This window comes from Empidonax traillii, unplaced genomic scaffold (genome assembly GCF_003031625.1).
Source record: "Empidonax traillii isolate 1590-97213 ecotype Southwest subspecies unplaced genomic scaffold, ASM303162v1 scaffold461:size861717, whole genome shotgun sequence".
NCBI classification, from domain to species: Eukaryota; Metazoa; Chordata; class Aves; order Passeriformes; family Tyrannidae; genus Empidonax; species Empidonax traillii.
Genome location: NW_020955654.1, coordinates 81,922 through 95,983, shown reverse-complemented (window position 1 = coordinate 95,983; position 14,062 = coordinate 81,922). Strand labels below are relative to the sequence as shown.

Sequence of the window (14,062 nt, the reverse complement as noted above, 5' to 3'; positions counted from 1 at the left end):
CTGGGAAGTGGGGGGGTAACCACACCCGCTGACTGGGTTGGGTTTAGTGGGGCAAAGTGGGAATTGGTGCCATGGTCTGTCCCTATCCATGGCAGAGAGGTGGACCTGGGTCATCTTTGAGCTCCCTCCCCATCCATTCTGGATATCCAAGAGCAGTTACTCATTTGAAAGTACAACTTTGGAGCAGCCTGGGCACTGCAGGGCATGGCTGGAGCACTCCGGGAGCGGGGTATGGGAAAAAAGAGGGTTGGAAAAGGAGCAGAGCTGGGATTTGGAATGGGGATATATCAATTTGGGAGAGTTTGGAGCACAGCCAAAGTGTGATGATCCCTGGAAGCACAGGAAGGGGACAAGTGGAAGGTGGGACACGGATGAGGGAGCGGAGAGAGGGACACAGATGAGGGAGCGGAGAGAGGGACAGGACTGATTCCACAGCCAGGAAACCACAGTGCCTTTGAACAGATTGCAGAGACACTATCCCAGATTTGGCAAAAGCAGGGAAAATTCCTGGCTGTGGGTCGTGTGCCGGGCCAGAAAAGCAGGAGAAGGCTAAGCTGTGCTGCAGGAGTCCCTGTGGAGCAGGCTGGAGCGCTTCCAGCTGGTATGGTGTGGGATGGCTGTGCTGGAGGAGGTGGCTGGAGCGCCCGGTGCCGTCTCGTGACTTTCCAGCGCTCCTGTTTCTATTTTTCCAAAGGGTTTGTGAGGCTCTAAAAATAGGAGCACAAACAAAACATGGGCAAGGAACAGCAGCTCCTGGATCTTCCCCCACCTTGGATTTGGAGTGCAAAGATGTGGAGCTGGCAGGATACTCCTAGTGGCCCAGGGAGAGAGATCCTAGGAACTGATATTCCCAACTGGAAGTGCTGCTGGGAGCTGGGCAGTATTCCTCAGATGCTTCCACTGACTCCTAATGGATATTTTGGCTTCCTGAGCTAAGTGATGGGAGGAATTATTGGCCCACAGGAGCCTGGCAGCAGGTGTGTCCTTGAAAAAACACAGCAGTAGGGTTTCTGAAGCCAGAATAACCTGTCCAAAATCCCACTAGCCCAGGTTGCTCCAAGCCCTGTCCCACCTGGCCCTGAGCTTTTCCAGGGATGGGTCTATTGGAATTTGGGGCTGTGTTTCCGTACAGAGGCTCAGGAAAAACAACCATGGAATCCTGGAGTGGTTTGGCTTGACCCTAACAGGATTCCAGGTAATCCCATAAACTGGAACTGGATGAGTTACTGGCTTCGCCTCATCATTCCCACTCTGCAAATTCCTTCTTCTCCTGGCTCTCCCTGAGAGAGAGGTGCTGGAATAAAACCCAGGGTAACTCCTGGCTGCACCCCTGCAGGTTGTGGGGCTCTCCAGAGGGGGATGAAGGGGGTCAGCATCCTTCTTTTCCATTCTTTTCCAGGAGGTGAGTGTCACGCCTGCTGAACTTCCCAGGACCCGCCAGCCATGCCAGGGATTGTTGTGTTCCGCCGTCGCTGGTCCGTGGGCAGCGATGACCTGGTTCTGCCAGCCGTCTTCCTCTTCCTCCTGCATACCACCTGGTAAGTGGGAAGGGCACAGGGAGGCTTGGAATCCTCCCAGGGATTCTTTTGCCTGTTCCTGTCGTGGCTGGAAATTCTTCCTGTGCACCTGGAAGATTCTGTTGGGGCATTTCTGAGGGACACCAAGAGGTTCCAGCTCCTGGTTGTTTTAGCTGAGCTCTGTCCCAAGTTCTGTCCTAGTCCCAGAGAGCCTAGCCAGAGCTCCCTGTATCCTCCCGTGCCAACCGAGGTTGCCCATGGGAATTTGGGGCTGAGTTTCTGTCCAGGGGCTCAGGAATAACAGTCATGGAATCCTGGAATGGGTTGGGTTTGAAGGGACCTTAAACTTCATCCAGTTCCAACTCCAACACCTTCCACTAGCCCAGATTGCTCCAAGGCCCATCCCACCTGGCCTTGGACACTTCTAGGGATGGGTCTATTGGAACTTAGGGTTGGGTTTCTGTACAGGGGTTCAGGAAAAACAATCATGGAATCCAGGAGTGCTTTGGGTTGGAAGGGACCAGTTCCAAGTATGCCGTAGGCAGGGATACCTTCCACTATCCCAGGTTGCTCCAACCTGGCCTTGGACGTTTCCAGGGGTGGGGCAGCCATAGCTTCTCTGGGCAAGAATGGGAGTGGCAAATGATGGGAGGCAGATCCCACTGCTGTGCCGGGGGAGCAGAGCTCCCGACTGGCCCCTGGGAATTGAGGGGGAACCAACAGAAGGCTGAGCCCTCATGGGGCCCCGAGCAGCTTTGCAGCATTCCCGGCGCTTTTTCCCCGGCAGGTTCGTGATCCTGTCCGTGGTGCTCTTCGGGCTGGTGTACAACCCCAATGAGACTTGCTCCCTGAACTTGGTGGACCACGGCCGGGGCTACCTGGGCATCCTGCTGAGCTGCATGATCGCCGAGCTGGCCATCATCTGGCTCAGCATGCGTGGCAGCATCCTGTACACCGAACCGCGCGACTCCATGCAGTACGTGCTCTACGTCCGCCTGGGTGAGCCCCCTGCCCACATCCCACCCTTCCCTGGGCCCCCTGGAATGCCCTCCCTGTCCCAGAACTCCAGAGGCTGCTCCCTAGCACTGCCACCGGGCACCGCTCCCGATATTCCCCCACCTTGCTGCGGGCCACGCCAGCAACGCACTTTCTCGCCCCTCCCCGTCGGTGTTCTTTGGAGGGGGTTTTGGGGGTCACCCACAAAATTCCTCCCCCCAAAAGTCATCAAATCCCCCCAGAAAGGCCAAATCAAGCACTTCCCCCTCCGCCCCCCCGCAAATCGGCATCTCTGTGACCCCAAACACCTGCAAAATTCCTCCCCAAAATACCTCCCCAAAAATCCGTAGTCTCCTGAAAGACACAAAAATCCCCTCCAAAGCCCAAAGAAAGCTCATTTTCAGCCCCAAATTCCCCCGAGGTGTTGGGGGACCCCCAAAACCCTCCCAAAGTGCCCCAAATTCCCCAAAATGTCCCAAACTCCCCCAAATCCCTAAAAGGCTCCAAAACACCCAAATGCCCCAAAAACCCAAGCTCCCCAAAGTGCTCCAAATTCCACAAAACCCCAAAATCCCCCCCCCAACCCCCTAAACCCTCCGAATTTTCCTCAATCCCAGTCCCATATTTCTCTCCCTAAAAATGAGCATTCCTCTCCCGAAAAACATTCCCTGTCTCCCTCATCCAAAAACAACTAGACCAGGAAGAGATCATTCCTTGATTCCTCATCCAGGACTCATTTTCCCTATTTTCTCTCACTTCCCAGCCACAGGAATTTAATCAGATTTTGCTGTGCCCAGGGAAGGTTTTAAGGGAAAAACCTTCTGGAAATGCAGATCCAAACAAAGCATCTCGTGGCTTTGCATCCCTGCTTTTTGCTGGGTTGTTTTCCTGCAGAATCCACTAAAAACCAGGGATAACCTGGCTTGGAAGCTCTGTCTGGGAGAGGTTTTTGCCTCCCTGCAAATGGTTAATGTGAACAGCGAACGAACGTCCCTCCTTCCAGCCTTCCCTTGGGAAGCAGGGAGAACTGGAAGTTGGGGTTAAACCCGCACTAAACAGGGCAAGGGAGGTGGGGAAAATCCAAGGAGATGTTTTTCCTGCCCCAGGGAATGTCCCCTGTTCTTCCTTAAACTCCCGGTGGGTTCCGGACCAGGATTTGTGCTGGACTGTGTTTGTGTCCCTGTTTCCCGGAGCTTTTGACTCCTGGTGCTTCATCAGCACTGCTGATTGAAGTGGGAATGTGACCGATGCGTGGGCAAGGTCTATGTGACTGTCCCAGTTTAAGCCTGTGCCAGTTAATGCAGAGGAATTTAGGGAATTAACTCCCATGGGAACCTGGGAATGTCTGCTCCCTGCTCCTGTCCTGCAGCAGGTGTTGTCAGAGGGGAGACAAGCCAAGCTTAGCAAAGCCTGACTCAGTTTAAGGCGCAAACTGAGATGAGCAGGAGCTGGTTCCAACCTCGGGTCCCTGCCCAGGAAAACTCTTGGAAATGGTTTTTCCAGGTCTGTGGTAAAACCACTTATGGAAAGATCCTTATGGATGAGGAGAGTGGGTGGGATTAGGCCAGGCTGGATTTAGTCTCGGCTCCATCCCAAGCCATTCCCAAGCAAGTTATTTACCTGCGCCATGCCTGATTGCCCACTTGTTCTTTGGGATTCTGGGAAGCGGGAGGACGGGCACTTGGGAGCAGTTTCCCAACTTTTTTATTCCAGGAAAACCGCTGTTAATCCCCAGTCTCGTGTTCTTTGTCACAGTAAAACCGAGGAGCCAGTAAGTGATTCCTGAAGGAATGTGTCCTGGGAACTGTTCCTGGAAGGGTGCAGAGGTGCTGGGAATGTTTCCTAAGCGTAGAAATCCTGACCACACAGAATTTCTTTGGGATCTGGGAGCCAGGCCAGCTGTCTGAGGTGGTTCAGTCCTGGATCCTGCAATTCCTGGTGCCTCAGGGAGCCTTTCCAGCAGCGTGGGTGGAATGCGGATCTGTGATTCACACCCTGACACAACCAAGGGCACTGACCTCTCTGTGATCCCGATTTTTTTTTTTTTATTGGGGGGCGGGAAACAGTCACATTTTTGCTTTATTTCCTTGAATATCCCTTTCCAAAGCGTTTTCCTTCCAGACCAAGTAACTCGTTCCTGTGTTTCCTTGCTGGAAACAGGGGCAGGAGTCAATCCTTAGGGAAACGCTACTGTTATCCGTGGTATTCCCTCTTTTCCCAGCTATCCTGGTGATTGAGTTCGTCTATGCCATTGTGGGAATCGTATGGCTGACCCAGTACTACACCTCCTGCAACGACATCACGGCCAAGAGCGTCACTCTGGGTACGGATTGGGAATGTCAGGCTGCATTCCGGTGGATCCATGGCCGCCATTCCCTCCCGCCGGCTTGGGCTGGACTCCTGGAAATGGATTGGAGCTGTCAATGCACTCTTTGTTTCCCCGTTCCATTTGTTTGTGCCACTGGCACTGAGACAGGGATTCATGTTCCTGGGGAAAGGGTGGGAAGGGGGGAGCCTGGAAATCCTGCTTTTCCACTTCAAAATGGCTTCACTGTTCCCCTGGAACTCTTTTCCCACTTCCTGGTAGAAACATGTTCATGGTGTAGCCCTGGATGTTCTGGGGGGTGTTCAATAACCCTACAAACAGCCAGGAAAACTCCGCCATCTGCACTTTGGAAGCTGTTCTGGAGGGTTTCCTTTGGGTGGGTCTGGGATGGGGCTGGAGCACATGATTCCTTTTTTTTTTTTTTTTTTTTTTTTCAGGAATGGTGGTGTGTAACTGGGTGGTGATCCTGAGTGTGTGCATCACTGTGCTCTGCGTCTTCGACCCCACGGGCAGGACCTTTGTCAAACTGCGGGCCACGAAGCGCCGGCAGCGCAACCTGCGCACCTACAACCTCAGGTGAGGCGGCATTCCAGGGAATCCAGGAGCTTTGCTTGGCTGGGATGGGGCACGTCAGTTCTGCTCCTTGGCTCGCACAGAGCAAACCTGCTACCAAATCCCAGAGGATCTGCCTTAGAAACTGGGGGGTCACGGGGCTTTCCAGGGAAGGAAAAGGTGGGGGGGAGGGAATAGACTCCAGGTTCATAAGGATTGGATGGATGTGGGAATGATTCTTATGTGCTTTACACTCCCCTTTCCATGCCTGGAATGGTTTTAAGATGATTCCTTCAACAAATCATCCCATTGTGGGAATTTAAGGGTGAGAGGAAACAATGCAAAATTAATGCAGGGAGAGATCGTGGAATCATCATGGAATGCTGGAATGGTTTGGGTTGGAAGGGACCTTATGGAACATCTCATTCCATCCCCTGCCATGGGCTGGGATATTTTCCACTAGTCCAGGTCGCTCCAAACCCCATCCTGGAACACTTCCAGGGATGGGGCAGCCGCAGCTTCCCTGGAAAATCCATTCCAGGACCTCTCCACCCTCACAGAGAATTCCTTCCCAATATCCCATCTATCCCAGCCCTCTGGCAGTGGGAAGCTGTTCCCCCTTGTCCAGTCACTCCAGGTCCTTTTCCAGACTCCTTTTTCAGCTTTCTTGGAGTCCCTTTAGGCCCTGGAAGAGGCTCTAAAGTTTGCCTTGAGCCTTCCCTTCTCCAGGCTGAGCAAATCCTCATTTGCCCATCCTGGAGCAGTGTTTTCCTTGGATTCATTAAGGCAGTGCTGAAATTTTCCTGAAATATGGCAGCATCTCCTTCTAAATCCCCTTTTCTTCCTTTATTGTCTCCAAAATCCAACCTTTTGCCCTGAGGTTTCTTGACCAGGAAACAATTCTTGTTGTGTTGGCACTGGGATCTTTTAATTAAGGATTGAGTCCATCCTGGAGCTTCCCAGATGGAAAGAGAAAGGGGTTTTTTTTCCACCCAGCCAAGCATTTTCCTAAGGATTTTTTTTCCAATAGGAGACAACACAAACAGGCTTTTTTCCCTTTCACATCTGTGCCTGTCCTTGAGGAATGTGCCCTTGGAGTCCCTACCTCCCATGAGGCTTCTCAACAGTCCCCTGCAAATTCCGTGTTTTTCCTTGGCTTTGTGTGTTTTGAAACCTGGGCTTTTCCAGTGGCCTGAAATGGCATCCTTTGGGAAGGAAGACTGGTCTTTTCTAAGGATCAGACATCAAGTTTTATTGGAAGGAGGCTGGGTTTTGTTGTGGAATGCTGGATATTCCTCCTGACCTTTCCAGTATGTGGAATATGTGGAATTAATGCCCTGCCAGCCCCTTGTGGTGATTCTTGCTTGGGATCAGGGCATTCCCAGGAGGATCAGGATGAGCAGCTGGGATGATATTGTGGCTCTAGTACTGTATCCGTGTTTTGCTCCATGCATAGGGAAAAGGACTTCCCTGGGAGGGTGTGAGGCTCTGGAATGGGTTTCCCTGGAGCAGATTGGGGAATTCTGTGCCTGGCTGGATTCTGTGCCAGGGTGGTTTTCCATTCCCTTCGGGTTGTGTGGGCTGAGGAAGTAAAACAACCCAACCAAAGGCTCAACTCCTCGTGCTGAGGCTTTTCCAAGGAGCTTCGGAGCTCCTACTGAACATGTGGAAGTGAAGCGTTGGGAAAAAATGATTTGGGAATTTTGGAGGGAAAATAGCTCGGAGCACATTTGGTTGTTCAAGCCCTGCAGTGAGATTGTGGAATTCTTTTGGGATCTTGGAGAGCAGAGCTCTGCTGGCTCTTAGCCCACTCGTATTCCCACTGCTCCTTTGGAATCTTTCAAAAGGTTCTAGGTATGCAGGCAGGAGCTGATGCATTCCCTGTGAGACCTGCTCCTTCTCTTCCAGGCAAATATTCCTTTCCCAGCACCTTTTTCTTCCAGGCACAACACACTTTCTGGGTTTGGGTTTATCCCAGTGGGATCCCCTGGCAGAAAATGGAGTGGGGTTTTATTTTGGATTGCTCTGACCTGGATTCAATCTGTGTTTCCATAAAAAAAGACCCTGCTTTAGAGGAGCCTTGGATTTCAGGGAGCGTGGAATCAGTGGCCATCAGCTGAAGGAGGGTGGGTTTAGGGGGAGGATGGGGAAGAAATTCTTCCCTGTGAGGGTGGGAAAACCATTCCAGAGCAGCTGTGGCTGCCCCATCCCTGGAAGTGTCCAAGGCCAGGTTGGGTGGGGCTTGGAGCAACCTGGGCTAGTGGAAGGTGGAACATGATGATCCTTAAAATCCCTTGTGAGCCAGAACAGCTGGATTCCACTTCCTGGAGTGTGTCCAGGGAAGGGGTTGGAGCAGCAGGAGCAGCTGAGGGAGCTGGGGAGGCTCAATCTGGGGAACAGGAGGCTCAAGGGGGACCTTCCCATTCCATACAACTCCCTGACGGGGGGAGGATCGGGAACAAGAGGAGAGGAAATGGTGTCAAGAGGCACCAGGGGATGTTTAGGTTGGATTTAGGGAAAATTCCTTCCTGGAAGGGGTTGGAACAGGCTGCCCAGGTCAGAGGTGGAGTCGCCATCCCTGGAGGGATTTAGGATCCCTGTGGATGTGGCACTTGGGGATGTGGATCAGTGCTGGGAGAACAGTTGGACTAGAGGTCTTCTCCAACCTTAATTCCATGACTCCATGGTTATTGACCTTCCTGTTATTCCCAGACACCGACTGGAGGAAGGCCAGGCTAGCAGCTGGACAAGGAGGCTCAAAGTGTTCCTTTGCTGCACAAGGACAAAGGACTCGCAGTCGGTGGGTACCAAAAATTCCCCGTGGGAGCCAGAAAATTGGGATATCACTGGGAGAAATCCATGGTTTTACAAGTTTTAGGATCAAATCTGGAAGCAGTTCCCAGTCAGCTCCAGTTCCTCTTCCCAGCCAGTTTGCTGAGGCAGTTTATCCTGTTTTTTTGGATCAGCCCTGTATCCTTAACGAGGAGGATTTGGGAATCGGAAAATACAAACCTGGAAAAATCAGCAAAATAATCTGGATTTATTAATAGCCAAAAACTACTTAATCCACAGATCCACAGGGATAGATTACTGGGAATTTTCATGTTCTAAAGTTGGGAATTTCTCTTGCAGGGAAGGGGAAAGGGCTTGATCTTCCTTCCCTAAAAGTTCTCATTCCGTTCTTTTTGGAAGCAGTGGGAGCAGCTGCAGGGACTCAGCAGGATTCCTCAGGACCTGCTGGAGAGCTGAGTAAAATCTTGGTGCTGGGAAAAACGTGGAAGACTTCCCTGATAACTTATTGTATTGAATTTAGTGGGAATGCTGGGTGTTTGAGGACCTGGCAGAACCAGGGAATTGCTCCCGAAGGCCATAATTCCAGATAAAAACCATGAAACCCAAGGAAATCCTTCGTGCCTCCCGAAGCAACAATTGAAATTCCTTAACTCTGAATGAGTTACAGCCTCGCAGGGAAAAAGCTGGGAGTTCTCCAGGACATTCCAAGCAAAACAGCAGCCTCCCCAAATGTTTGGCTTCAGTTGGAAAGGCATGGAAAATGACAGGGAAAACACCCAGGCAGCGACCGCAGCAGCCTGGCCTGGCTAAATATAGCCTGGAGCTCTGCTTCCAGAGGGATGAGCAGGAAAAGGAGCACACTGGTAAGGAACAGGAGTTTGGAGAGGAAGGGAAACATGTCTGGAATTGAAATTCCACAGAGAAAGGTGGAAAAATGAAGGAGAGTTGGGTGAAGGCCACTATTATTCCTCCCGGAGGGCAGCTGGGATGAATTGGATTAACAGGGTTTGTCAGGAATTATCCACAGGACACAGCTTCCAGAAGCTGCAGGAATTGGCACAGGCCTGTGCAGGAATCCAGCACTCTCCCAGGATGCCTTTCCCTGGCTGGAATGCCACTGGGTTCCCAGGGAATGTCCCAGCCCCATCCTGCTGGGAAGTCCCAGCTCCTCTGCTCAGGAAATCCATCAGGAACACCAAAACCTGGGATAGCCCTGACAGGCACCCAAAGGTTCTGATTCCTGAACAACTCCCACTTTACTTAGGATTGTAAAGTATTCCAAGCTCTTTTTAACAAACTTTTCATTGTGCAGAGACTGATTCTCCCCTTTTTTGGTCCCTACAGGGACTGTTTCTCCCTTTTTTTTTTTTTTTTTTTTTTAATTCAGGATAAAAGCAGATTCCAGACTCTTCACATTCCTCATGCTGTTGAATTTCCACTTTATATCCAGCTGGAGCCATTTGCAGCCTCTGGGATTTGGGAGGTCAGGATTTCAGGGATGTTGCATCTGGAATGTTGGAGAGGTTGATGTGAGGCTTTCCAAAGGCACCTCTGGCACAGTTGGCACCTGGATCCCCATCTCTTAATGGGGACTTCACTCCCTTTTGTAGGGAAGTGGGAAGTGATTGGAAGTCATCCCACACTCCAGGAGTTTTGTGAGGATAAAGGGATGTAGGTCAATCCTGCAGGAGCAAGGATGTCATTCCTGCCAGGAAAAGAAGGGATTTACTGCCTTGATGGTCCGAGAAAAGAGAGGAGAAATCCTGTCCTGGAAAGCGCTTGGGATTTCCACAACTGCAGGTTTGAGGAGCTGTGTAAAGGATACTCTGAAAATCTGGGATAAAAATTCAGGATAAGGCTCTGATAATCCTTGGAAGGAAAGGTTTGGCATGACAGGAGTCAAAATACCATTTGTTTGCTACAACTCCCCATTCCAGCCTCTGGATCACCCTTTTCCTTAGGCTGGAATAATGACACATCAGCTCTGACTCACATTCCAGCCTATCTCCCGTTTCCCAAAATGTTCTTCCTCGGGCTTTTGTGGTTTATTTTCCCTATAGTACAGAGAAAAAGGTGGAAAAAGACCGTTTCTCCTCAATATTTTGGTCCCACTGCTCCAGAGCCTTTGCTTGACCCTCTCAGGTCACTTCCACTTCTGTCCCTCCTTTTGTGGGATTAATCACCTTCTCCCCTGGGGAATTCTGCATTTAGTGACTCAGGTCTTTTTCCAGGTTTTCCCTTTCAGGCCTTTTTGCTTGGGTGCCATCCTAAATAAAGCTGGAAAAGCCTGGCAATAGGGGCCGAAGGATCCCAGGGCCGGGTTAAACTTCGACCACAGGGTCTGGGTTAAATGTTGGGGAAAAAAGGATCCCAGATGGGGGTTAAATTTGGGAAAAGGACCCCAGATCTGGGTTAAACATGGGCCAAAGGAATTCTGGGCCTGGATTAAATATGGGCAAGTTAAATTTAGGCAAAAGGCTCCCAGGTCTGGGTTAAATTTGGGAAAAGGCTCCCAGATTGGGGTTAAATATGAGAAAAGTATACCGGGACAAATTTAGAATCGAAGAGCCTGTAAACAGGACAAAATTAGTCCTTTTTTTCCCCCCTGGAATAGCTTTGATTGTGTTTTTGAGGATAAGGATGACTCTGAGGTGACTCTGGATTGGGTTTTACTTGCTTTTCATTGTATTTTCCCTGTTTTATTTAATGCATAGATCCCAAAACATTCCCTTTCCCTCCCTTTGAACCTGCCTGGGATGCGTGAGTGTTCTTCCCACAGGACAAATCCATCCTCCGAGTGGGAATATGGAAAGTAAACAGGAGCCAATAATTCCACAATTAGTCCAGGTCTGGCATTCCCTGAAGGAATCTCATGGATCTCCAGCAATGAGGCCATTCCCAAAGTGCTGTGACCCCCTCTCTCCCTGGCTTTTTCAGGATGCCTATTCCGAGATCGCCTACCTTTTTGCGGAGTTTTTCCGGGATCTGGACATCGTGCCCTCCGACATCATCGCGGGGCTGGTGCTCCTGAGGCAGCGGCAGCGGGCCAAGCGCAACGCCGTCCTGGATGAGGTGGGGAATGGGAACACCTGGGAATGTGGCCTGCCCTGGGAGCACCATGGGACTCTGCCCGCCTCGCTCAGCTGGGAATTAAAAATAATAACTGATTTAAGCAGCTTTTCCCAAGTTTTTCCCAGCTGACGCTGAGTAGAGTTTGGGGTTTGTCATCCGCAAATACGGGTTGAGCTCTCAATCCCAAAGAAAGCCTCGAAGTGGGTTGTAGGGAAGATTATTACCTGTGATGTGGAGGAGACTCCAGCAAGCTTCAGGAGGGAAAATTCCTAAATTTCCAAGCCATTATTCACATTTTCAAATTGTCAACCCAGGAGAAAATTGATTTGTTTGTTTGTTTTTTTTTTTCTCCCTTGACTTGGACTTTGGGAATAAAACCATTGGAAGCATTTGAGGAACCTGGTTGAGTAGACTTTTGTGAGAAATTTCCTGTGTGTTTGGGATTTACAGGCAAACAATGACATTCTGGCTTTCCTGTCTGGAATGCCAGTGACCAGGAACACTAAGTACCTGGACCTGAAGAACGCGGTAAGCCCCTGGAATGTGTAATCCTGGGAACTCTCCTGTGTAACCTGCTTTCCTCAGTGGCTTCTCTTATTCCTTTCTGCCCCTCTTGGAAAAAATTTGAGAAATTCCAGGTCTTGGATTTTTCTCTGATTTTTTTCTTCCCACTTCATCTTTCCCCCTGATTTTTCCTCTGATTTTTCTGATTTTTTTTTCTCTGATTTCCCCCCTGATTTCCCCCCCGCCCTATTCCCCATCTCATGCCAGCACTGTTTAACTCCCACTCCAGCTGTCCAGGATAACTGACCTTTTCCAGGACGCAACTGAGACACATGGCCCTAAACTGTCTTTATCCCTCTCTGGGCATCCTATGACCTGTTGGCAGCAGGATATTTAGGGAGCTCATTCCCAAACCTGCAGGGAGCTGCTTCCTTGGTAGTAGGGTGGGATACAGAGGGAAATCCCTCAGGAGAAGAGGTGAATCCTGCCCAAATCACCACCTTGCTCCCCTGGAGCAGAGCTGGGGGAGGAGGGGGTTACTCAGCAAGGAGGTCTAACTATGGAAACAGGAAATGAGGAGGAACATTCCAAGAGATTGCCGGGTGTCCATGTCTTCCAGCAAGAGATGCAGCGGTACCGGGAGGTGTGTTACTACATGCTCTTCGCGCTGGCTGCCTACGGGTGGCCCATTTACCTGATGCGGAAGCCCACGTGTGGACTGTGTCGCCTGGCCAGATCCTGCTCGTGAGTACCTGCTCTGCCCTCATCTCTCTGGCCCTCCTCTTTATCCCCCCGGACTTGGAAATCACCATTCCCCATATTTATGTTGTCGTTGCTCTCCATCCCCACTCTGTTTCTTCTCTGCTTTTCTCTTCTTATGCTTTCTTTTCCCGTCTCTCCGTGCCTCCTATTCCAAAGTCTTTCCAGATCTCTTCCATCTTGTAAACGAACCACCTCATCCTCTGTTCCATCCTCTCCAGTGCCAGTTGGAACAGCCAGTGGAGAGGACCCACCTGGCACAAAACCGAGCCCCAGAGGACTTCATGGAGCTCAAAAATCTGATTTCTTACCAATCAGGGAGTTGAAATTTGGATCCTGATTAAAACACTTCCAAGATTTGGGCTGTGCTCTCTCCTACTGATTGGATTTTCTGGCTCAGGATTCAAGTATTTGCCACAATTCTGTCCCCAGATTCAACTTGGGGATGAGCTTTTGGCAACTTCTGGGCTCTTGGGAGGAATTTAATTCCTTGGGAATACTCTTATTTGTGAGAAGGAAAGAGGGAAAGTCAATCTGTGCCTTTCTTCTTGTTCTGGGATGATTCTAGACCTGCTTTTTCGCTATAAATAAACCTGGAGCTCAGTAAATGCTTCATGTTTCTGTGTAGTATCCCTTGAGGAGCTGTCCCTTGGATTCCTTGGGAGCTAGTTGTACTGGAGCTCTCTCTGGTGCTTGGAAGGAAAACTACACCTGATCCCAGTGTCCTTCTAGAGGCTGGAATTTTGTACCTCTCTGTGGTTTCACCCTTCACTTAGTGCTCGCTCTAAATTTGGAGAAGGCCAGCGTGGCTCAGAGGGGAAGTGTAAATCCAGCCTTTTTCCCTCACAGCTGTGCTTTCCCCCAGCAGATGTTGCTGCCTGTGTCCCTCCCGGCCCCGCTACGCTCCGGGTGTGACCATCGAGGAGGACAACTGCTGTGGGTGCAATGCCATCGCCATCCGGCGTCACTTCCTGGATGAGAACATGACCTCGGTGGACATTGTCTACACTTCCTGCCACGATGCTGTAAGGACCATCCACGACCCCTTTCCCATTCCAGCTGTGCCCTCTTCCTGATGAGACTTACCTGCCTTGCACTGTGGCGGCACCAAGAAGAACTGGCGTGTGGCTCCATCAAAAAATTCCTTCACTTGGACAGAAATAACCTCCTTTTCCCTGTGGATAATCCAGTCTCTCCTGATCTTTTCCAGGTTTATGAAACCCCTTTCTACGTGGCCGTGGACCATGACAAGAAGAAGGTGGTGATCAGCATCCGAGGAACACTGTCTCCGAAAGTAAGTGGGATGGCTGGCGGCTGCCCTGGGGAATGTTCCAGAGAGTTGGATGCATTCCAGACCCGGATTTGACTCACCTGAAGCAAGGATGCCTTTCTTCCAGGATGCCCTGACGGATCTGACGGGGGATGCCGAGCGCCTGCCGGTTGAGGGGCACCATGGAACGTGGCTGGGACACAAGGTGAGGGCAAGGAAAGGAGAGGAACCAAAACCAGCCAAAACCTTGATTTTTCCCTTAATTTTTTTTTA

The 14,062-nt window shown here is 50.7% G+C and overlaps 1 protein-coding gene across 4 annotated transcripts in view; it reads left to right on the top strand.

Moving 5' to 3' along the window:
- Positions 1-14,062, top strand: part of DAGLA (diacylglycerol lipase alpha) — a 44,263-nt gene that overhangs the window by 17,211 nt on the left and 12,990 nt on the right. For 3 of the 4 annotated variants that reach the window (XM_027895573.1, XM_027895575.1, XM_027895576.1), the window contains 11 exons: positions 1,400-1,538; positions 2,305-2,516; positions 4,735-4,836; positions 5,277-5,415; positions 8,104-8,191; positions 11,122-11,256; positions 11,707-11,784; positions 12,380-12,504; positions 13,385-13,544; positions 13,730-13,813; positions 13,917-13,994. In XM_027895573.1, the coding sequence (XP_027751374.1) occupies positions 1,444-1,538; positions 2,305-2,516; positions 4,735-4,836; positions 5,277-5,415; positions 8,104-8,191; positions 11,122-11,256; positions 11,707-11,784; positions 12,380-12,504; positions 13,385-13,544; positions 13,730-13,813; positions 13,917-13,994 (1,296 nt within the window). In that variant the 5' untranslated portion in view covers positions 1,400-1,443. The remainder of the gene's footprint in view (positions 1-1,399; positions 1,539-2,304; positions 2,517-4,734; positions 4,837-5,276; positions 5,416-8,103; positions 8,192-11,121; positions 11,257-11,706; positions 11,785-12,379; positions 12,505-13,384; positions 13,545-13,729; positions 13,814-13,916; positions 13,995-14,062) is intronic. The other variant, XM_027895577.1, reaches the window with a different exon arrangement.